Below are 25,463 nucleotides of genomic sequence, written 5' to 3' on the forward strand. Positions count from 1 at the left end.
GTGCAGTGACCCGTCCTAAAACCCTTTAATAATCTATCGATTAGATTTATGATTCAAAAATTATAAAAGTAGGGTAGACATGTGGATACTATCCGGCTGAACAAAACGTGCATTTATCAAACAGGTTTGTTTTCCACAGACCTTATTTCCAGCTATTTTCCAAAACCCTGTGGAGAAATCCCATTGCTTTTTGTCGAGGGAACCAGCAGCTTACTTCCTGGTTTTAGGACGCGTCACTGCACCTCTCACTATGATGCCAATATAAACAAGGTCTTCTGTCGGCTCTGTACATCAATGCCGACCTATGCTGACAAGTAAGTGAAGAGTAGACAATATAAAGGTATTGGCTTTAGGGAAATGTCCCAGCAGTTTAGGATAATGAAGGTTCTAATCTAATCAATTACATAGCCATTACATTTCTAACTCCTAATGACAGGAAGGCAGATTTTATTGGACTCGGAGACTCATTTTATTTTAATAAACCAAATATGAAAAATTGAGGGAAATGAGGAAGAACTGATGATTCAAGTAGTAATGTAGTTAGTGCATAAATTACAATTGCAACAAATGTGTTAATTTTCTTCATTATTAGCCGAATTAGACGAATGCTCCGTGCCAGTGGTTACAATGGTGGGGCCAGTGATAATACAAGTCCACCGGCCCAGAGGGCCAGTGGCATTTTACCCTTAATGTTTACCTCTGCGGTAAGGCACCCCCCCCCATGCGCCCATGGCTATAGAACAATAGGCACACCCTCTGCCAGCTAAGCATTTACTGTTGGAAGGTTCAGTTTAAAATTGTTTCCAGTCATGTCAAGAAAGTACTGTGCCCTGAAATGTGAGGGGAAATGACACCAGTAAACCCAACTCACACTGTCCGCTCTTCATGCCTCACAGGGCGGACTCGTGAGCTCCGTAATGTCCCGCTAACATGGTACTTACACTTTATGCAGCATTCTCATCTGTTTGTCATTACTGGTGTCACTTCCTGGTTGCTAACTGACGCCATTGTAAAACAGAAAAACTGTAACGGGAAGGCTGGGAAAGCACTCTGTTAGACAGGGGCGGAGCAGAAACTCTATACCTAAGTGATAGAGTAACTGGTTCTGCAGTCTGTTGGGTTCAAAGTTTGATAGGATGTCATTGATTTGCAACTTGTGTTTGTGTGTTCAAATGTACCTATGGAACAGGTCATGCTGCAGGGCTCCTGAGAGGAGAGCTTCCAGCGGTACATATCAGCTGCACTCAGCTTCAGGTTCTTCTGGAAGATCCTTTGATTCCCCCTGTCAAACACAGACACACACACACACACACACACACACACACACACACACACACACACACACACACACACACACACACACACACACACACACACACACACACACACACACACACACACACACACACACACACACACATACACACACACGCACACACACACACACACACACACGTTTCTATATGCATTTGTATTATTTTTGTTTTGGTAATAAGATACATTGTAAATGCACTTATATGGAGCTATTTCAGGGACATAAGTTTTGATCATTTAAAAAAATACAATTTATTTGAAAGTGCAAGTTTTTATCCTGAACTTTGAAAAATACAATGATGTATTCAAAATAAAAATAAGTATTTGAAATCATTTTTCAGGTTGAATATTATTTTGATTTAGTTCAGCAATTTTTTTGAATAAAATATTTATTTTTTAAGATTTCACTTTTATAGGCCTACATATTTTAATATTTGAATCCTGATTTTTTTCAGTTACAGATTTTTCGTTTTCAGATTCAAAACAATTATTTTTTCAGTTTCAAATCTTGTTTTTTCAGGTTTCACATTGCTTTTCACCTTCAGATCGTTTTTTTCCGCTTTCAGACTTTTGGCCCTGATGTTGCGTGGGGGGGCGGGGCTTACCAAAGAGTAGTTTGGCATCCTGAGTGGCAGGCCTCCCTCTGTCATGTTGCCTTCATGGATGTTAGATAGCGCGAGAAATATAACTCAATACTTTCTATACACAATACTCCCGTGATTGGTGGTAAACTGATACCAGCGTAAAAGTTCCCTTTAGCGAGCTGTTGAGCATCGTAGTTTGCAACAATCAAGGTATAAGAGCAATAAACTGTGCTAGAATGTGAAATTACGTATCCGCAATCAAGCATTGTCCTTCCCCACTTCCACGTAGCTCCATGAACGCAGCATAGTATTGGCTTGGGTTGCGTTCGGATAGTTTAAAAATCAGCTCCTAAGTTCTAACCCTATCTCCTATTCCTTGACCTCTGAGTGAAACGTCACGGGGTTAAGGGATAGTGGATAGAAGAATTCAAAAGGACTTAGGAGAAGAGACTGCGGTACTTTAGAGAATCCGAATGCACTTTCACTATCCGACGTGTTTATGATGCGCCAGCGGACGTCATTGTGTGCGTCTGTTGCTGTGGGGAAACTACGGAAACTAAAGTTTTCTATACAACGGACTACAACATGGATGTTTAATAAGAACGACGGACTCATCAAGAGACTCTGCACCGTGCCCTGATGCTGTTGCTTTATGCTTTATGAACAACAGAGAAACATATTCTTCATGACCAAAATTGGAATTTAAGTAAAAAATGAAAGTGAAACTTATGCTCGTCACCCTCTCCCTCCGGTCCACATTAATACAAATGATCCCAATACGTATGATTGTATGAACTATGAAAATATCTTCAAATCGATACAAATGTATTTATTATAAACGTTAGTCTTTAACACCTATCACTGTGTATATCACCATTCAAACATCTTTTAAAAGTTAAACAAAACCCATACAGCTCAGTGAAATGTTGACTTTATTTGATCATTTCAGTAAAAACTAACGTTCATATTTCTGTTTTTGATTATAATACTGATGAACGTTCAAAACAAAGCACTTTGGCAACTTACCACATACGTTTTAAAATGCTTAATAAGCACCGTAACTTTCATGATATAATTTCTCCGTCATAATCGTTTGTGTCCGTGAACGGCCGACTGTTGTGTGACGTCAAATGCTGCGGCTGCAAGGCATTGTGGGGTAGCATTTTCTCCTCTCCTTTCGGTTAGGGAGGTCCAGTGGTTCCTAAGCTAAAGGAGGTTATAAAGGAAGTTTGAAACCTCCTTTCCTATCATTCTAGAGAATTTGAACGGTACTTATCATGGCTGCCACTGAGGGACTTCCGGGTCATTTCACTTGGTTAGGAAGGTTCCTAAGCTAAATGGACTATTCGAACGCAACCCTGGTTTTTGCGATCAGAATCAGAATCCCTTTTTAATCAGTCCCACAGGGGATACATTTACATTGTTACAGCAGAAAGGAGCCAAAGACAGCTTAATGTTACCTAAAGCATGCATACAAAAAGTGTTAAAGATTAAAAAAAGAAATTATATATATTTTTTAAGTTACACATTTGACATAATACACACCATGTAACAGTTCTGCGGATTTAGAAGCCAGGTATATATTGCACAGTTTTTAACGGCATATACTGTATATATTGCACATATTGCAAATATAGCACATAGTTGTTATCAACAAGAGGTGTTATAGTCTGTGTTGTTTGTCCGGGGTCTAGGGTAGAGATGGGCGAGTCCTGATTCATCCGGATCATTAACCCAGATCCTAGAAATGAGCTGGTCGGGACGAGTCTCCCCTCTCCATTAACCCGAGTCCTTTGAGTCCTACACCTGGTGTGACGTACAAATTAAAACTATCAATTGTGTCACTCTCTACCCTCTTTATAACATGTAAAATAACATTACAACGTACCCCAGTCCATCTGCCTACCCTTTAGCAAGTAGGATAGCTTCCAGAAGTTATCGTTTGGCTCAGGGGAGGGGACGCGGATCAGTGAAACTTCCTGAAGACTCGTGGGGACTCAGAGCCGCGGGAGCCCCGGGAGCCCCGGGAGCCGCGGGTCAACAGCAGACTCAGAGATTCGCAAATCCTGACTCACTGTGCAAAACATAGCAGACTCGTGCGGACTCAGAGCCGTAACCGTATAGCAGCAGATCCAGAGATCCAGCAGACTCGTCCTTATGCACGAGTCAACAGCAGACTCAGATTCGCCAAATCGCCAAATAACCCTTTTTTAAACATTTTTTATTAAAGCAAAAGGCACTGTGTAGCGGAGGTTAATATAACATCGGTTTAATGTGCTCGTGAAATGCAACAACTTTTCCGTTTCACCTGTAGGATTTCTACTGTCTTGGTGATGCTGAGTCATATGACTCAAATGACTCGTATGATCCGGATCTCTTCAATGACTGACTCATAAGACTCCGAGTCCATAAAACGATCCGGATTTGCCATCTCTAGTCTAGGGGCTCTGACCGCTGTAGGAAGGAAGGACCTGCGGTATCTCTCCGTGAGAGAGCGGGGGATGGCGTCAGGTCCACCAGAACAACCTGCTGGCTCGTTGCGGATACTTAATTTCACATTCTAGCACAGTTTATTGCGCTCATACCTTGATTGTTGCCAACTACGATCCTCAACAGTTTGCTTAACGGAACTTTGACGCTGGTATCAGTTTACCACCAATCACGGGAGTATTGTGTATAGAAAGTATTGAGTTATATTTCTCGCGCTACCTAACATCCATGAAGGCAACATGACAGAGGGAGGCCTGCCACTCAGGATGCCAAACTACTCTTTGGTAAGCCCCGCCCCCTCACGCAACATCAGGGCCAAAAGTCTGAAAGCGAAAACAAAAGATCTGAAAGCGAAAAAAAACGATCTGAAAGTGAAAAACGATCTGAAGGTGAAAAGCAATGTGAAACCTGAAAAAACAAGATTTGAAACTGAAAAAATAATTGTTTTGAATCTGAAAACAAAAAATCTGCAACTGAAAAAATTAAGGATTCAAATATCAAAATATGTATAAAAGTGAAATCTGAAAATAAATATTTTATTCCAAAAAATAATTATGACCCTGAAATAGCTCCATACACTTAATCCCCAATCCTTTTCAAAACCAGCGATTTTGAAACAAATCTATTTTCAGTGATATATTATTATTCATTTAAGGATACTCAGTCGTGCAGACCCTCAAACGCACTCATACGCTGAGACTGACAGCTGATTCACAGCCTGCATCCTAGCAGACGCACTTTGTTTTTTTCATCCCGTCACATAAAAGTCACATGCACATTCTTGTCATAACACCGGTCGATCCCTCTGCCTCCGCCAGACGTTTATTTGAAAATCACTTTGAGTTATTCCTCCGCCAGACGTTTATTTGAAAATCACCTTGAGTTATTCCTCGCCGGCATCCCTCCATGTAAGCCAGACTGATTCCTGCACATTATTTTCTCCCCAGAGGTTACTACAGCCTGACAGCACATTTTCCTCCCCTTTGCATCATATTTTTCACTTCTTCAATTTGTTTTCTAAGTGTAGCTATACTCCCCAACCTCACCCTCCTCCTCCCCTCTGTGCTCCTCTGCTCTGCTCGTTTCCTCTCCTCTCAGAGTCTCAGAGGACAGGGCGTGTCATCCCCTGTTTTATAGCTGCTGGCGAGCCTATGTGAGTTATGAATATGATTAATCGAAGACCTGTCTGTCTGTCTGTCCTTCTATCCATCTGCCCTACATCCTGTATATTTACCTGCCGCTCTTACATCCTTTGATTTATGTCTCCGTCCGTCCCTTTTACAGTCTGTTTATTTACCTGTATATTAGCCTATCTGTCTGCCCTACTGTCTGTTGTGTGACTGCTCTTTACCCAGCTCCCTCACTATCTAACCCTAACCATTGTATATCTAGCTTACCTGCTTAACTGTCTGCTTGTTTCCATCCCCTTACATCGGCGTTGCGGAACATTAGACTACCTGTTTCACTCCTTTACTACCTTTCCATCTGCTTGTCTCCCAGCTTTGTCTAGTGCACCAACCCAGTCTCACGGCATTTTGTGTTATAAACAAATTAATCTATTGATTCGTGTTCACCAACACGATTTCCCCATTTTTTTCATGTCACACAGAATGATTTTAAAAGCAATGTAAATAATAACAAATTAGAAGGAAAACATTTTTTTTTAAATACAGATTTCAGTATTCTGAGGCTCTGAGCCCCATTTATTTTCCTCGCGGACGGCAAAAAAAGTCAGGCATTATACAATTTCAAATAAAAACAATAATCGTGGCTTGATATTGAGTAAGAAAATATTTTTTATGAACCACACAGCTTCTGGTCTTCCAAGAACCGACCGGACAAAAAGACTTTGTGCAGGTACGAAACAGTACCAATAGAAATACATTGCTTTTCAAATCGTTCTGTGTGACACGATTTTTTTTTAATCTGTAATCTATTGATTTGTGTTGGTGAACACGAATCAATAGATTACATTTATTTTGTGACTATAACACGAAATGCCGTGAGACTGGGTTGAGTGCACATGTGCCAACGGAGCATGCAGCCTGTTGCTGTTGCTCCTGCTTGATTTGTACTATTTCCAACTTTCTTATTTGGTTGCTTGTTATCTTTATATCAGTAACTTCTATTAGTATATTATAAGGCTTCTCCAAACTCGCTTTTAGAGAGATAATTTTTATTTTCCCGCTGTTGAGTTGCTGCTATTAGACGCTTTCACACCGGAGTACTTTTCCCAGTATAGTTCCGATAGTTCTTGAAATGTTGCGTTCTACAACTTAGTTCATGAGAACCTTTTCACCCCAAGAGAGCAGGTACTTTCATGGGAGAAAAAGGTTCCCATTTCTGATTGGCTGGGCGAATTGCAAACCACGCCCCGTAAAACTCGGAAAAGTTTGCTGCAGCTTCTACTGAATCCAGTCCCCAACTCCGGGGACTTCCGGACGGGGACTTCGGGTGGCAGTATACGCCGTGAAGTTGTTTGCGGCCTGCCAGTAAACCCAAAGAAGAAGAAGAAGAAGTGTCAGCGGCTTCATTTGCCTAATCCTCCCTAGGGATGGGTATCGTTAAGGTTTTAACGGTACTACTACTTTTATTGATACCGCTTATCGATCCGGTCTTTTAACGGTACTCTTATCGGTTCTTTTGGAGAAAAAGAAAAAGGTAAACTAACTAAACAAATTGTGAACAAAACTAACTTTGCTTTTTATTTAAATTAAATACATAATATTTCACATCAAAAGAAACAACAATGTTTTCACAAATTGTATTAAATAATCTGATGACAGAATTGTAAACAGAATAGCTGATACTTTAACAAAATAAATAACTCAGTTACCTCTAATCATTAACCCATGTTTGTAAAATTGAGTTAACTCCATGTGTTGCTGCTAGCATACATAACATACCTGACGTGGAAACGTTTATCGTGGATGGGGCTACAGAGCTACTAGAAAGACAGTCGAACCCGGTGCATTTCTCCGTCTGAATGTGGTGCACTTTTGCTAAATGTTTAGACAAATTGCTCGAGCGCCCTTACATGCTAAACTCTTGCACTTTTGGTAACGAGCATTGTCCACATCGAGACGGGTAAAGTTTAACCGCACCTCGGTGCGCATTCTCTCCGCCATCTCCTCCGTGTGTGTGTGTTGCTGCATGTAGCAGCTGCGTTTGTGTAAACTGCCCCGCCCCCTCGCAAGCAGGCGGGGGAGAGAGATCTCTCGCCTGGATTGGAAAGATCGAATATAGTAAAAAGACGCATTTTGCACGCTTTTTGCATATTAGAAACGGAGTTGGCGACACTAAAACTGCAATATAATGTTTGTTTAGCAATAATACATATATTTTTTACATGTCTCCAGTTCAGTACCGATAAAAAGACTGTTAACGTTGGAGCTTAACGGTACCACGGTCTTTAATAATTCAGCCCCGGGGCCCGTTTAATACCGGGGATAGGTACCCATCCCTAATCCTCCCTCAGGGACTTATTCCGGTGTGAACGGGATCTGCTCTTTAGTTCATCACAACTAAAGAGTTCTGATGAACTAAGTACTTGGAACTAAGTACGGCAAACTACTTGGTGTGAAAGCACCTATTGTTTACATCAGGGAAAAGCTAATCGCGCAGATGCTAGCTAGAGTGGTGGTTGGAACAAAGACTATCCCCACTGAAATCTGAAGAAGGACGCAGGGTAAACCAAAGAAAGGAAGGAGGATGGCTGGGTCCAGATGTATGGACAAAAGGAGATATATACACTACAGTGACATCTGGCGCAGTTTTTGTTAGACATTTTTACTTCCAAAAAAAAAAAAGACCAAACGTGTGTGACGTCACATCAGGGAGAGCTAACGTAGGCTATTAATAAACATGGATCACAATGCTAGTTTTGACACAGAAGAGGTTGAAAATGTATATTCGTATGCATATGACGGACCACAACCTTATAATTATGAGCCTGCTAGGCGTCCAAGAGACCAGGAGCAGCCAAGGATTAGAAGAAATAACGGCCATCAGAGAGAAATTGATCTTTGGTGTGAGGATAACCAGTGGAGAACTGGGCCGCTGTCTTGGTGAGTGACCGGCGTTAGCTACAGTTAATGTTAGCTTACGTCGGTCACATCACAACATCGTAAAGTTAGCTATCATATATCAGGCTTTAACTAAAGTAGTATTGATAATATAGTAACGTTACTGGCAGGACTGTTGATACTGATTCATAACAGAAACTAATGCACAAGTATCAGCCGTATCTTGCATTACCTAATGCAACTCCACACTATGTCTTACGGTGCTGTACCGAAGGGGAGAGAGAGAGGAGTGAAGGGGGCCTGACACGGTCCTGGCTTCGATATCCCATCCTGAACTCCATCAGATCACCTGCCTCATAATCCTCCTGTCTAAAATGAGCGCCACAAACGACCGCGTTTTTCGTTGCAGATGCGGCAGTGAAGTCCCGTCTCTTCGCCTGCACAAAACGCACCAAGGAACGAAAGCTAGCTCCGGTCCTTTTCCTTTTAGGGAAACTATGGGCTCAATGTCATGACAGGCTGGAGTTTGCAACCTGCACAAACACAATAGCTTACCATGATTAAAAATTGTGAAATGCAATGTAAAATTACCGAAAAAATACCAGCTCACTAAATCACAACCGCTCAAACCAATTACCAACTAATATCACGAATTGGGCAGAGAAGGAGTCGGAGAAAGTTGCTCCCCTGTGTGACGTAATATGACGCGTTTAAAAAAAACTGTTTTTAGTAGCAGAGCTCAAAACAGCTACTTTCCCTGTGAATTCCTGCCCTTATGTCTCGTAAAACATATCAAATCCTGCATTAACTTTTTTAATTGTAATTTTCAGACAAGGTTAAGCATAAATGTAGTAAAAACAACAACCTGCAAGTTGCTCTTTAATGTACTTTATGAAAACATGGCTGCACCAAGACCTATCTATTAACAACGTTTCCATCAATGACCAATGGTTCCAACGTTTCCTTTGCTTTCTTCCGGACTGTTCGGATCGACAAGGATTCCACTTAGAGCTTCACCATCTCTTCTATGGTCTGAGTCTTCAGAGGGGTGTGTTCTGTGGGGGATGTCAGGCATTGTTCCTTTGTCCCAGCTGCTAAAAGTTCTCTTTTGGCATGTTTTACTTGTGTTTATATCAACCCACTCTCTTCAGTCTGCGTACAAATGACATGACTTTACACATTGGAAATGCGTGCAATAGGTACGCAGAAGTCAGATTTTGCGTGCATATGATATGCCAACCATTCCCATTGAGCTCTGAGTCCGAGTTTTGCGTGCATATAATACGCCACGTTTCGTGCCTGGACCCGGTTGGGTCTTGGAAGTGCGGAAGCTGTGTGGTTTATAAAAATCAAGCCACGATTATTGTTTTTATTTTAAAGGTGACCTATCATGCAAAATGCACTTTTGTACGTCTTTTATACATTAATATGTGTCCCCGGTGTTCCAGCTATTTGGTTCATAAGAACATTTTCTTACTCAATATCAAGCTACGATTATTGTTTTTATTTTAAATCGTATAATGTTGTATATAGCGTCCTACACTAATAATAAAAAGTATAATTTATTGTGTTAACACTTTAAACTTGATCGTTTTTTAACCCGCACTGCCTAGTGGTTAAAGCACGTTATTGCATTTTTTTGTTGAATATGTTATATTTGATGAAAAAAAGATGAAGAGTACATACAAAATAGGGGGAATGATAGAAATATAGAATATCAAATATCAAGAAGATGCTGTAAGTGATCTCAACAATAAAACAGTTTAGTGCAGGATGTACAAAGATATTAATAGGAGGATGTGCAAAACAGAAAAACGAATTAACCTTTATTTAAACATTAAAGAATACTTTAGGTTAAGGTCTTCTTTTAAATAAGAAAAAAAGCTTTGGGGGTATCTACAGATAAATATTACAAAGTAATTAAAGTCTAATATACTGTATTGCTTTCCTGCAATGTTAACTATGTTGAAGCACTTATTTTAACTGATATTATACATATTAATTATACTCTTATAAGATGTATGTAGATATTATAAGAAATGTGCATAATATGACAGTTTAATGGTGGAGGTATACACACATATTGATAGATGTCTTGTAATGCACTGTTGAAGAACCTGCAACCCAAGTTTTTCATTCATTGCATAACTACACCATAGTTGTGTATATGATATGTCAATAAACCTTCGAAAATCTTGAAATCTTGAAAGGGTTGTGCAAAATAGCCATTATATACAGTCTTTAATGAACTATTAGTAGAGAATAACGAGTAATGAATATGCTTTATGGCAGGGGTGTGAAACTCAAATACACAGTGGGCCAAAATTAAAAAATCGGTTCTAGTCGAGGGCCGGACTGGTTCAATGTTTATTGCAAAACGTATTGAAATGAACTTATTGCAAATATTAAACCTGGAACGAACAAAGCTTCAATTATTGCCTATAAAAACAACATTAAACATTAAATAATCAGTTGCATTAATTTCTTATGGCTCTTAAGGTTTCTTGTGATTACATTTTTCCACAGGCCAACAGCTTCAACAAAACAATTTCCCTCAAAGAAAAAACCAAACATGCCCTGTTGTCGCAAGAAAAAAAGTGCAAAAGGAAACATCCATTGAAACTCAGTGTGTTGCTTTGTGATGCTAGTTCAAGCCAGATACTTGGCATCTCATCTTGGGTGCAAGTTCATCAATGTTTGGGGTCAGGCTCTGAGCTGAGGAAATCCTCAGGATTGAGTGAATGTGTGCGTGTAATATACCGGCGGGCCAGATCTAATAGTAATTAGAAATGATCCTGCGGGCCGAAATTAAATCCACCAATGGCCTGATTTGGCCCCCGGGCCTTGAGTTTGACACATGTGCTTTATAGGGATCTGCAGATAAACGTTTAGTCTTTTCAAGCACCAACTATCAAATATCTCGCCTGATTGTTGGCACTTGACAATCACCTTCCCTGAATTTTACTCAGGTGTAACTAAAGTCTGATTTAAGGGTTGTTTATATTTCACATCATTAATCAGAATCTGCGGGGGCGGGACTGGACCCGTTCAAATCCAGTTTTGGATAGTCTGCCGTGGTTTCATTCCATTTCATAGAGCTGTTTGACGCTCGGCGTAACCTTGGCACACTGCCACTCCAACATCCAATCTCAGAGCTTGAAGATTAATCACGGGGTTTGTCAAGAAAAGGGACTGTAGTCCCAAACGATAGCTGAGGATTATGGGTAGTGTAGTGTCTTCGGCCATCCTAAACTCAGAAAAAACTATTTGTTTCCCCGAATCGAAGGGGGAAAACACAAAAGCGTTGTACACAATTTAAACCAATCAATGTTGTGTAATTAACAAGGATAAACTGATGTGTTTAGTTGATGAGTACTGCAGATTACTAGCAAACTTCGAGACCAGAAATACTGTTTTCACCCGAAGCTGTTGCCTGGCAACGCAATTCTGTCTACAGTTATTTCATATCGCATTAACACCATATCCCATCGTGCATTGCGGCTAAAACATCCAATCACGAGCTTCAACCATAACTGAGGATCTTGGGTGATCAGTTCAGTGGGTGTGTATCGCCAACCTCTGTTTCGGTGACTTTATTTTGAAATTCAGTTCCTGACGGACAGCAAAAAAGCCAGATATTATAGAATTAAACAAATAAATTAAAAAAAGGATAATTGTGTGTTATTGTTGAGTAAATAACAGTGTATTATTTAGAAAAGAATAACAAATTAGAAGGAAAAAAATATTTAAGAAATACAGATTTCAGTATTCTGAGGACCATTTATTTTCCTCACAGACGGCAAAAAAAGTCCGACATTGTTAGCGGACTTGTTAGCCGGACGGCTGCTGCTAAGAATCAAGCACACGTCTACCAGGAGCGGGGGCGAGAACACTGCCTTCACCGGCTACCTGCTGAACGGAGAGAGTAGAGCAATACTACTCGCAAAAGACAGAAAGGGATGTGAATGTCCTACACCCACATTACCAGCAGAGGGAGCGGGAGCGAGAGCACTGCCTGCACCTAGCTTGATTAAATAAAGAAGCTTAAAGTGGACCTATCATGCTATATTTGAATAACATAGGGTAGGACCATACCTATATAAGGCATATTTATACTTTGAATTTTTCAAAATACCAAACAGATCATGCATTTTAGCCATTCCTCATTTCGCTCAATTTAACACTGTCTTTGCATGGGCTGATTCTGTGAGAACAGCACCATCTACAGGCCTGGCATATGTACTACAGCGTCTCCAGCGCTTTCGAACGGCAATGTCCGTGGTTGTCTCCTCCTGATTGGTGGAGTTGGCCCAATAGCCGTAGCGCCACTTTTGTGACGTCATAGAAGTGTTCAAATCTGGATCAGTCTGTATCAGATCTGTTGCAGCCCCTTTTTTAGAGATTTGGGTACGGAGGAAAATAGAGAGGGTTGTGTGTGAGTTCCCTGGAACACCGGGGACACATATTCATGTATAAAAGATGTACAAAAGTGAATTTTGCATGATAGGTCACCTTTAAAATAAAAACAATAATCATGGCTTGATTTTTATAAACCACACAGCTTCCGGACTTCCAAGACCCGACCGGGTGCAGGCACGAAACGTGGCGTATCATATTCACGCAAAACTCGGACTCAGAACTCAATGGGAATGGTTGGCGTATCATATGCACGCAAAGTCTGACTTCTGCGTACCTATTGCACGCATTTCCAATGTGTAAAGTTGTGTCATTTGTACGCAGACTGAAGAGAGTGGGTTGGTTTATATAATTATAAAAAAATGGTATTCTAATATGGTGCAACTGTCAGGAAACCAAAGTTTACCCTGGGATTAATAAAGTATTTTTATTGATTGATTGTAGTCAGTCCACCTGTCTATAAAACTACCTTTCTGCGCTGTCTGTCTGTCCACCTGTCCACCTGTCTTACTCATTTTTTAATTCCTGTCTGTACTAATTGTTTTCCACTTGGGCTGAACTGTGTACTTTCCCCCTTTTTCCGTATCCCCTTTGCCTGTTTCACTGCATGGTTTTGCTGCACAATTTCTTGTGTTGCTTGGCAGTGTCTGAACAATCAGGCCCGGTGTGACCCAGACCTGAACACCATAGGTCCAGACATCGGCCTAAAAATGGAACTCTTCTGTGGATCATCTTAAAACTCAATTAAAATGTTAAGTATTCTGTAAATAGCTGTTCACAGTCTTTGCGACCCCTCAAAGCACTTTAACATTTACAAGTCAGCCTTCACCCATACAAAGGCTGCCAAGGGGATTTACATTCACATATTTTCAAACACAAAGTTAGCCATGCTACAGGTAGCGATTTGAGGTTAAGTATCTTGCCCAAGGACATATCGACATGTTGACTGCAGGGACAAACTACTAACCTCACAGCTTCCCCACAATATCTATTTGACGCTCCTTTACCTGTGTCCTGTTGGATTACCTCGTTCTGTTGGAGCGGCTGGAGGTCTTCCCATTACTCTGCACTGTTTTGTTCTGGAAGGAACTGTCTACGCTCTCATTGCGTTTGCGACCCAGAGTAAACTCCAGTGTCTCGTTGACACCAAACGGGCCATCATGCTCCAGGCTTATCAGGTCCTCCTCCGCAGGTCCCATCTCTGACGAGAACAAACTGTCTCCCTCCGTCAGCAGCTGATTGGTTGAGATGTTGATGAGTAGCTCATCGGGGCCTATCCGGCCGTCCAGCAGCACCCTCCAGATGAGGTTTGGGGAGTCTGTCCCCGTGTCCAAGGGCCCACCAGCAGGTGCAGGTTTGGCAGTGCCACCTGTGTGACTGCTGTTTCCTTCTGATGATACAAATAGGGAGAATTCAGCTATGTTTAAAGAACGAATCAAGTTGTGTGTATTGTTGCAATTGAGTAATTCGTTTACAAATTTAGCTCGGATTGCAATACTTTTCTTGAAGATATTTTAAAGTGCATCAAAGGGACCGTAACCTAAGACGTTTCTCATTTCTAATTTCCCCCTCCTCGACTACTCTCCTCGACTCCCATCCTCGCGTGTTAGTCCCTAACACAGGAGATGCGAGCGGAGGAGTCGAGGAGGGGAAGCGAGGAGATAGGAGTGGAAGTAGCAGGCGTTTGGAGAAAAGAGAAATCCTCTCCTCTGAGCGGTCATTTTAAAGAGACGTCCCTCAATGATGACAGGAGGCACAGCAGCACAGTGGCCGTTTCTCAATATCGAGCAAACCTGCTGCAGAGCCACTATTTCAAGTATACTACGTCATTGAGTGGCGCCGAAGGACTGTTTAAATGCATGTTAAATTCGGCACCACTCGATGACGTAGTATACTTGAAATAGTGGCTCTGCAGCAGGTATACTCGACATTGAGAAATGACCTCTGTCTGATGGGCTGAACTGTGTTCATGATGACTTATATATTTACTTTTAATTCAACAAGTCCTCCAACTCATACGACCAAATAGGTTGTTTGTTCAAGCGCTTAATACGACCTATAATCGTTTAGTTTTCGCCCTCTATTGCTCCCGTTGATTGCAAACGTTACAGAGGGTCGTTTATTCACAAATACCCCTCTCTGTAAAATCCTAAATTGTAGGATAGTTTGGCCATTAAAAAGCTTTTTGATTAGATTTCTAGCGAGAAGTGTATATTGTACTTTTAGAATCCACGTCCAGTCGATATGTAGGATCTATAGTTTGATAGATATTACGAAGATGATTTGAGGTTTCGTCAGAAGAACGTGTATATGCGACAGCTTCCATGTAAAGTTACGGGGGGGAAAACAGTATTTCCGGTGTTGAAGTTTTCATAATAAAACCAATGATCAAATGATTTAACAGTGATATCTGCAGTACTCATCCACTAAAATACATCAGTTTATCTTTGTTAATTATGCAACATTAATTGGTTTAAATTGTGTACAATGCTTTTGTGTTTTTCCCATAGGTTTTTCTCTTTCGATTCTGAGAGACACATTTCTTTTTTCAGAGGTTCTGAAACATCGAACTACACCCATAATCCTGGATGTTTTAGCCGCAATGCACGTTGTTTATGCGATATGAAATTGGAAAACATTTTTTTTTTAAATAATAAAAACGGCATTGTAATACACGGTTCGGCTGCATTAAATATTACACATCTGCCGTAGTTCTTTATTTATAGAGCCCTGATTAGAAGACTTCTGGACAAACTGGAAGAAATGCCGCCGAAACTAAATATGTGACGTGGATCATAAATATATCAACAATTAAACAACATCTTCCATTTCTTTTCACACAATACGTCTCCTTCAACACTAATTTGGCTGACTTTTATATTTGATCCAATTACTAGATAGGCTGTATTTACACCATTACGGTGACCAGCTGATAAAAAGGGACTTGTAGTTTTTAAAGACATAACTGATTTACTGAACTACCTTTCCAACTCCTCATGCAGTTAACTGTTACAGGTCTATACAGGTTCATGGTACAATGCATAAGCTTCAAATTGAGAGACTGAAACTGTATTTTTCTCTACCGTTCTGTTTTCATTTCACAATAAAGCTAATAGTAATATTATGTTTGATATTATTATGTTTTGTTAGCTAGACCACTGGTTTTTTAACCCGCACCACCTAGTGGGCTGGACCCGTCCGAGTCTAGTTTTGGATAGTCTGCCGTGGTTCCATTCCATTTCAAAGAGCTGTTTGACGCTCGGCGTAACCTTGTCGCACTGCCACTCCATCTTCCAATCACAGAGCTTGAGGACTAGTCACAGGGTTTGTAAAGCAAGGTGGATGTTGTAATCCCAAATGATAGCTGGGGATTCTGGGTAGTGTAGTGTCTTCGGAAACTCTGTATTGTCTAAACTCCGAAAAAACTATTTGTTTCTCCGAATCGAAGGTTAAAAACACAAAAGCATTGTACACAATTTAAACCAATCAATATTGTGTAATTAACAAGGATAAACTGATGTTTTTTAGTGGATGAGTAATGCAGATATCACTGTGTAATCATTTGACAGTGAGGGGAATACATCCGGTTTTATTATGAAAACTTTGAGACCGGAAATACTGTTTTTTTTTTTTGTGAGAGTTGACGGTAACTTTACATGGAAGCTGCCGCATATACACGTTCTCCTGGCGAGACCTCAAATCATCTTCGTAATATCTATCAAACTATAGATCCTACACATCCACTGGACGTAGATTATAAAAGTACAAGATACACTTCTCGCTAGAAATCTAATAAAAAAGCATTTTAATGGCCAAACTATTCCTCAATTTAGGATTTTCCAGAGAGGGTTATTTGTGAATAAACGACCCTCCGGAGCGTTTGCGATCAACGGGAGCATGTTGTTTCTTACACGGCCACTAAAGGTGCTACACTTTAAAACGTGACTCTGGGTCGTATTAAGCTGCTGAACAATCGACCTATATATGATCGTTTTTTTTCGGAGGGCAGGCTGTTTTAAATCATTGACAGTGTGGTATAATGAAACAATACACACACACAAAATATATTTTTATATATATATTTATATAAATATATGTATACGATTTCAGAATCAAACAAGTATCAGAGCGCTCTCATAATAACATAACACTATCAGAGACTGGATATATCCCCCCCCCCTCTCTCTCTCTGGTCGCTACAATGGGGGAATGAAATGACAGGCCAAAAGTTGTATTTACAATTATTAAAAGTATGCAGAGGAAACCAAACCAACTGAGACCTATCTGTCCGCCGCATCTACGCACACCTACACACTTTACAACACACACTGTACAACACACACCTACACACTGTACAACACTCATCTACACACTGTACAACACACACCTACAGCTCCTAAAGCATCAGGTTACAGCCGTTGTATATTTAAGAAATAGCTCACGACAGGCCTTGGTATATGCTCATTATATCACAGCTAAGGGGCGTGGTTCGGCCCGACGCGAAGAGGAGGGTCGAAAACCCATTGGACCTCCATTGGACTCCTTTCTTTACTTCAGTAACATAATGACATCACTATGTAACACTCACACTTCTGCTGGCCCTCAAATACATTGCACTTGATTTGCTAAGAGGCGGGATATCTCTAAGTGGTTGACCAATCACAACAGAGCCGGCCAGCTAACCAATCAAAGCAGACTGGGCTCTGGTTTCAGACAGAGGGTGAAAAGAGGTGCATAAAAAGCTTTTTCAACATTAAAGCATGGAAACATGTCACAGTAGAGGAACACAAAATACAAATATGAACCCTGAAAATGAGCAGAATATGTTCTTTTTGAGGAGCACTGAGTGAATGAAAACAGAGAGGGAAGTTGAGAAGATGAAGTCAGAGCTCAGCTCAGTGGTCTGTACTATGCTGTCGGCCTTACATCCTCCTCCCCATCTCGTCTCACTGCCCGCAGCGGTGGTGTAATGGCCTTGGCAGTCAGCTGAACAAGCTGAGAGCCCCAAGAAGGCCATTACCGCTCATGTTTGTGATGCAACCGATTTTAAAAGGGAAGAAAAAATACACCATGAAACTCTGAATTTTTCATCTGCTGCTGATCCATTTTATGTGTCTGTATCATAAATATTGCAGAGCTCCAAAGGGCTATCACACACACGCACACACAAAAAGACGGAATATCAGTTGTAAAATCTGACCTATTTTGTCATATCTGCCAGTGAACTATTTTTCTATTTTTGCTTTCTCTTCCTTTCAGTTCTTCTTTTCCTTTTTCACAGACAATATATCGGCATGGACATTATTGTCTTATCACAGATATATTGGTTTTGGCCTTCCATGCAAAGGTTTTTTTTTTGTATCATAGTAGGCATCAATCATTTAAGACTCTAACTTCAAAGTGCTATTTGCAGTGGTGGAAAGTAACTAAATGCATTTACTCAGGTACTTAAGTACACATTTGAGGTATTTGTACTACACTTGAATTTTTTTCTTTTAATGCATTTTGTTACTTTTACTTCTACACATTCCTGTGACCGCTGGCATACACTTCAAAAAAGTTAAGATGGATAATATGATGTGTTTGTTTCAAATAAACTACAGTTCACACAAAAAAAGACAAACCTATTAATATATTGATAAGTAGATTGACAGAAAATGCATTGAAAAATTGGAAAATTCCACTGAATAACAGGAAAACAGGTATTAAGTATGCTGGCTGACAGGTGCAAAGCACTTCAATGCCCAAACATTTTTTAATTGGGAGAGACACACTACAGTTTAAAAAAAGATACGAATATAAGAACACAAATGTGCCAAAACACATGAACATGAAGAACATGTGCATCGTAAACTAAAGTGTAGTGTTGATAGAATAGGGGGAATGGGGTGCCATAAGAATTTTTTGTAGAGCTCATTCACCCGAATATGTGTGCCAAGTTTCGAGTCCATCGGACTTACCTGGAGAGAGTGATGGCCTTTCAAAACTCTTTTTAAGAAGGGGGGCACTAGAGCGCACGGTGGAGAAATCAGAATACTGATCCTCGAAATGTTTGCGTTTAAAGCGCAGTATAATAATAATCTGCGCAAAAACAGTAGGTTTTCTCGAAACGCTTTAGTGCTCGGGCCCTAATTAAAAGTTCAAAATGAGCTTTCCTTGAATCAGAACTAAATACTACACTAAATAACACAGAGATCCAATCTGATAACAGTCCTTACCTGTCAGTTTTGGGCCAGCTGCTCCATCCTGGTCGCAGTCAATGGATGCTGTCTCCTCATACACCTCGTTGGTCTCTTGGCCCTTCTGCCCGTCGTCACCTCCTGGCTCCAATTGGCTTTCAGGGGCCGCTTGGTCATAATTACTGGTGTTAGGGGACAGCAGACCCCCCGTCTCCACAGAAACCTCTCCGGCGGAAGTGTCTGATCCGGTGTAGACGGGAGGAGGCGGGACGGGGGGCAGGGAGTTTCGGAGGACGGTGTATTCGTATGTGATGTACGGTGTGCGGCCATTCTGATTCCATACCTGAGTGACGACAGGGAAATGTCAGTTTAGCTTACACTGGTGTCAACAAGTTAACAAGAACAGCTGATAACAAAACTAGGAGCAAAGCTACACATACTGATTTCACAATAAGACCTTTACAAAACACATATGTTGTTCCTATTCAAATGTTGGGCTTAGTCCATTGTTTTTAAACCTCCGGAACTCCTGAACTGCCATCCATTTTAAAGTGTTTCAGAATATCTTCTAATATAATACCTAATCAAAGTTTGTGAAAAAGGTTTACTTTATTTATAGTATGATTGAACTTTGAAAGAGTTTGAGCATATTTTGAGATTATGTTTCCGCGGGACAATGTGCAGCGCAGACTTGCGGGATTGATTGCACGGTTGTTAAAGGCGATTTAATGAAACAATGTATAGAATAATCATAAGGTAACAATGGGGTCTCGGTAACAGAATCTGGATTAATATTTGATCAGCACGGCCAATTTTGACAATTTAATCAAAGTTCTTAAGCAATGAAGGCAAATGGTTGTTCTGATTGGTTTTTGGTTGGTGGGAGAATGCTATTAGGAAAACTTGAGGAGAAAAAAGAGACTGATTGTTTTTCCACAGATTACCCGTTTTATGCAATAGAGTGGTGCTCCTATCCTAAAAGTAACTTTGCATTGTACTACTTCCGGTTCCCTTGTTTCCAATTCAACAGTAAAAAAAAAGGTTTGTGGGTAACACAAGCCTAAGAGATTTTCATGTTTCGTTCTCCAACATAACATTTGTCATCACACAGACACAAGACTGCGTTTAGCTTAGCAGTGATGGGAGGCCATGCGTTAGCTTTTAAATCCTGCCGATTTCATTAATACTTCAACATCGGGTCCCTTTGATTATGATATAACAGATAGAGAGGCTTGAGTGTTGAGTGTACCAGAATATTGATGGCCTGGTCGATGGGGCCTTTGGCAACGATGTATTCGATTCCGGTTTCGTACACATCCATAGGCCGGCGGTATTTAAAGACGGCGCCTGCTGCATGGAAGTTCTGGGGACTGTCTACCTTGTAGGCTCCATTAAAGAAGAAGTTACCGGCCTGGTCAGTCACAGCTGGGGGACAAGATAAATGGAAAACTCTGAGATTCAAGTAAGACATTTCTCTCGACCAGGTTCAATTTGACTTAAATTCCATTGAACATTTCAAAGACAGTCAAGCTTTTGTGCGTAAGTTCGTGTTTGAAACCAGGAAGTATACATTGTTTGTGTGGAGCAGGAAAAGAGGAAGTGCCCACCGAGAACATCGACCGACTTCTTCCTTTCAATGATCTGGATGTCCCAGGATCCTTCAGGGATTTGAGTGATAAACGAGTAACCTTGACGAAAGGAAATCGAAAGTGGTCAGTATCATTTCAGTCTTTTTCATTTTATGTTGTTTATTTAACAAAGAAGACTTTTTCTGGTTGAACTAAGGGCACTATTTAAAAAAAACATCTGTAGGAGGATAGCCTGGGATACTTAAACTCCAACTCACCGAGAGTCGTGGCCCCACGGCGGAAGTTTCCGTTGACTCTGCTGCAGCTGCTGCCGTCCCCTTGACAGACACCACACTTATCCAAGGTCTTGGAGGAGAACAGTACTCCGTCACATCCGATTGGCTGAATGGTAAAGCAGGAAGTCAAAGAAGATAGGATTAAAGTGATACAATATCTTCCTTAAATCATTACACAATTAATTAAATATCAGTTACAACATGGTTATGATTCAGAAGGTGGCAAATATTTATTATCATGAGATTTCATTATTATTTTTAATGTGTGTACTTTTATTGACTAGTTATTGCTATTAGTCTCATGTAAAGTGCCTTTGAGTTCTGAGCGCTGGTCAAAATAAATTTATTATTAATGTTATTGTAATTAGTGATGCATTAGAGATGCAAAATAACTACTATTAGCAATTAATTCAATTATTAAGGAGGAAAGTACTCATTACATTCACTTATTTGTGTTATCTGTTATTGAGTGTTTTAAAACATTTGAGAAATGTTTTGAGTTGATAGATAATTGATGCAAGACGCTTTGCACATTTCGACAGTGGAGCATAACATTCTTCATTGATTTAATCTTGTTTTTTCTCCTTTCTTTTCAAAAATGACGTGTAGGAGAGCTGAACTCTTAATGACACAACTTGTATTGTATCTTACTATGTTATTTGATGAAGCCATATCTAGGAGCTTATATTATTTAATAGTTATCCATTTATTTTAGTGTTCCTTTTTGTTTATAGTAAATCTTCCTCTTAATTCCTATTTAAGTTTATCAAATAAGTTGTACTAGGCCTCTGTTTTTGTAAAGGCAGCCTTTGGGCACCGGGGGAGGGGAGACCTGCTCATTATAAATATGGGAAACAGGTGGTAGTGAGCGGCACCCAGTAGGCTTATGGTTTTTTACCATCGGGTAAGAAGGAAGAAAAATGCTTGATGTGTATAATAAAGTGCACTGAAACGACTTTTGCTCGGGCCTTGATTTTTACCCATGCGTAAGATTCGCTGACGGGTGCCTCAGCGGCACTTTGCTTTGAGTTATATTTCTTTCTTATATTTTTATGATTTTGGCCGGTTTAATTTTTTTTTGGAGCGGATCCCAATTGTAAATGCGTTTCAGACACCATCAATTCTCTTAAAAGACACTTATTATTTCACTCTAAATGCTTGTAAGTATAACAACTGATCTTTGTCTCTTTTGCATACATATGGGCTTTTTTTGGTCTCATTTGTAAATCTTCCTAAACGCCATGTAAGCATTTTGTGAATTTATTTGTTTTGGGTTCTGCCTGTCGTTGATCACTCATAGCCATGTTGTGGGATGCCAAAAGAAGAGTTTTGTTTTACCACTAACACAGCCACTTATTCTCTGAATACAAAATAAAAAGGAAAGGGAGAAAAAAAAGGAGTTGTTTAAATGAAAATTTCAACTAGGGCTGCCCTCAAATAGTCGACCAACCGTTAGTCGGCTAGAAAAGTCCTATGGTGCGTACACACAAATAGCATCGCGATTACATGTAAAGTTAAATCTAAAGACACGGGTAGATGCAAATTCGTTCTGGCGGCGCAAATGATGCGATTGACGCGACTCAAGCGTCACATTTGCGTGACGCGTTTGCTGACAACACAACCTTCATCGGCCAGATCACCGACGGCGACGAGACGGCGTACAGAGAGGAGGTCGAAACTCTGATATCTTGGTGCCAGGATAACAACCTCCATCTCAACGTCAGCAAAACCAAGGAGCTGATTGTGGATTACAGGGAGCAGCAGAGAGAGGGACACGCCCCCATCGCCATCAATGGGACTACGGTGAAGAGAGTCAGCAGCTTCAGGTTCCTCTGTGTCCACATCACTGAGGAACCTGACATGGAATCTTCACTGAGGACCTGACATGGACTCTTCAATGAGGAACCTGACATGGACTCTTCACACCACCAAACACCATCACCAAAAGAGCTCGATAGCGGCCCTTCTTCCTCCGCAGGCTGAGGAGGTTCAACATGGACTCCAGGATACTCTGCAACTTCTACAGGTGCTCCATAGAGAGCATCCTGACCTTCTACATGTGCACCATAGAGAGCATCCTGACCTTCTACAGGTGCACCATAGAGAGCATCCTGACCTTCTACAGGTGCACCATAGAGAGCATCCTGACCTTCTACAGGGGCACCCTAGAGAGCATCCTGACCTTCTACAGGTGCACCATAGAGAGCATCCTGACCTTCTACAGGTGCACCATAGAGAGCATCCTGACCTTCTACAGGGGCACCATAGAGAGGATCCTGACTGGCTGCATCACGGTCTGGTACGGCAGCTGCATCGCCCTCAACCGTAATCTTTACAGAGGGTGGTGAAAACTGCACAGAACATCACCAGGACGGAGCTGCCATCCATGGAGGACCTTTACTCCCAGCGGCTCAGGAAGAAAGCCCTCAGGATTATCAAAGACCCCCATCACCCCAGCCACAAACTGTTCTGTCTGCTGCCGTCTGGCAGGCGTTACCGCAGCATCAGGACTAAAACCACCACTCAGGGACAGTTTCATCCCACAGGCTGCTTCCACTCCTACTGCTATTTATTAAATGTTTTACTTTATTATTTGCCCCTTTTGTTTGTTTGTTTGTTTGTTTGTGTGTTTGTTCACCATGTAAAGTGGTCTTGGGTCCCTTGAAAGGCACTATAAAAATGTCACCTATTATTATTATTATTATTATTATTATAAGAGTGTTAAACACCTGAACTTTTGAAAGAACATACATAGCATTCATCTGTTTGCCATTTATATATATCAATATTCCAATTACTTGTATAAAGACTATTCTGCACTATTTCTATTATATTCTATTTGATTTTATTAACCTGCACTATTTTATCTGTTTTATTGTGTTGCACTGTTGACCTAATATTTTCATTGTCATAACTACACTATGTACAAATGACAATAAAAGCCTTGAATCTTTAATCCTTGAATCTTGAATAATAACGTTATTTCTCGGCCTTGAAGCCAAAATAAATGAATATTAATAATCATAAACGTATAACGACTATTCAACAAATTGACAGAATTGACAGCAAATGGTTGACTAGAAAAATCTTAAGTTGAGGACAGCCCATATTTTAACACTTCAAGAAAGCTTTGCATAGAAAAAACACAGACCTGATGTGGTGCTACAGATTGAGAGGAAGTTAAACAACTACAAAGTAAAGAAGAAGCTGGACTCACCTCACACTTACCGTCCACGCAGACGCCGCGGTAACTGCTGTACTTGCAGGACGTGCCGTCTCGTGCCGTCTCCATCAGCTGCCTCTGGCCGTCGGCCGTGGTGCAGTGCAGGTCACAGGGGTTACTGGAGATGTGAACGTAGTCGTCTGTGTGAGGAACACAGGGTGAAGGTTTATGTCTTTAGAAGAAATAAAATACTATTTACTTTTACTGACATACGGCTAATTACTGCTGTTTAATGCTAGATGTTAAAACACTCTCCATCCATTGCTGCCAACAGAAAATCTGACACCAAAACCTAAAAAGGGTTAAAACTCTGAGAATGTATCCTTTGATTGACTGACTGCCAAATTCAATGCAGGAACCATGGGAAAGGAACATTAACCTTTAGTTTAAACCCATTTTTGGCAACAGACTATATTAATATAGTTAGAAAAGGTAGAGATCTGGTATCGAACAGGTGAACTTTGACATTTTTAGATTACATGAAAAATCACATTTGTGAACAGGCACAGTCAAGATTTCTATTAAAATTTAGGAATTGTGACTAATTGTTCAAATTATTACATTTTGTATTTGTCATATACAGGACTGTCTCAGAAAATTAGAATATTGTGATAAAGTTCTTTATTTTCTGTAATGCAATTAAAAAAACAAAAATGTCATACATTCTGGATTCATTACAAATCAACTGAAATATTGCAAGCCTTTTATTATTTTAATATTGCTGATTATGGCATACAGCTTAAGAAAACTCAAATATCCTATCTCTAAATATTAGAATATCATGAAAAAGTATACTAGTAGGGTGTTCAACGAATCACTTGAATCGTCTAATTAACTCGAAACACCTGCAAGGGTTTCCTGAGCCTTGAAAAACACTCAGCTTGGTTCAGTAAACTAAATCACAAGTATGGGGAAGACTGCTGATCTGACTGCTGTCCAGAGGACCGTCATTGACACCCTCCATCAGGAGGGTAAGACACAAAAAGAAATTTCTCAAAGAGCAAGCTGTTCACAGAGTGCAGTTTCAAAGCACATCCACAAAAAGTCTGTTGGAAGGGGGAAATGTGGCAGGAAACGCTGCACAACCAAGAGAGATGACCGCAGCCTTAACAGCATTGTGAAGAAGAGTCGCTTCCAGAATTTGGGGGAGCTTCAAAGACAGTGGACTGAAGCTGGAGTCCAGGTATCAAAAGTCACTGTTCACAGACGTGTCCGGGAAATGGGCTACAATAGCCGTATTCCCATGGTCAAGCCACTTCTGAACTCAAGACAACGGAAGAGGCGTCTGACTTGGGCTAAGGAAAAGAAGCACTGGACAGTTGCACAGTGGTCCAAAGTCCTCTTTTCAGACGAAAGCAAGTTTTGTAT

At 40.6% G+C, this 25,463-nt stretch overlaps 1 protein-coding gene across 1 annotated transcript in view; it reads right to left on the reverse strand.

The window, feature by feature from the left end:
- The window catches only part of LOC307044573 (ADAMTS-like protein 2), a 70,564-nt gene that overhangs the window by 28,160 nt on the left and 16,941 nt on the right, over positions 1-25,463 (reverse strand). Inside the window, 7 exon segments of the mRNA XM_079689883.1 lie at positions 1,179-1,282; positions 13,856-14,219; positions 19,048-19,351; positions 20,258-20,433; positions 20,616-20,696; positions 20,855-20,978; positions 24,090-24,235. Coding sequence (XP_079546009.1) covers positions 1,179-1,282; positions 13,856-14,219; positions 19,048-19,351; positions 20,258-20,433; positions 20,616-20,696; positions 20,855-20,978; positions 24,090-24,235 — 1,299 coding nt within the window.

Source organism: Notothenia rossii (genome assembly GCF_949606895.1).
Source record: "Notothenia rossii genome assembly, chromosome: 6".
Lineage (NCBI taxonomy): Eukaryota > Metazoa > Chordata > Actinopteri > Perciformes > Nototheniidae > Notothenia > Notothenia rossii.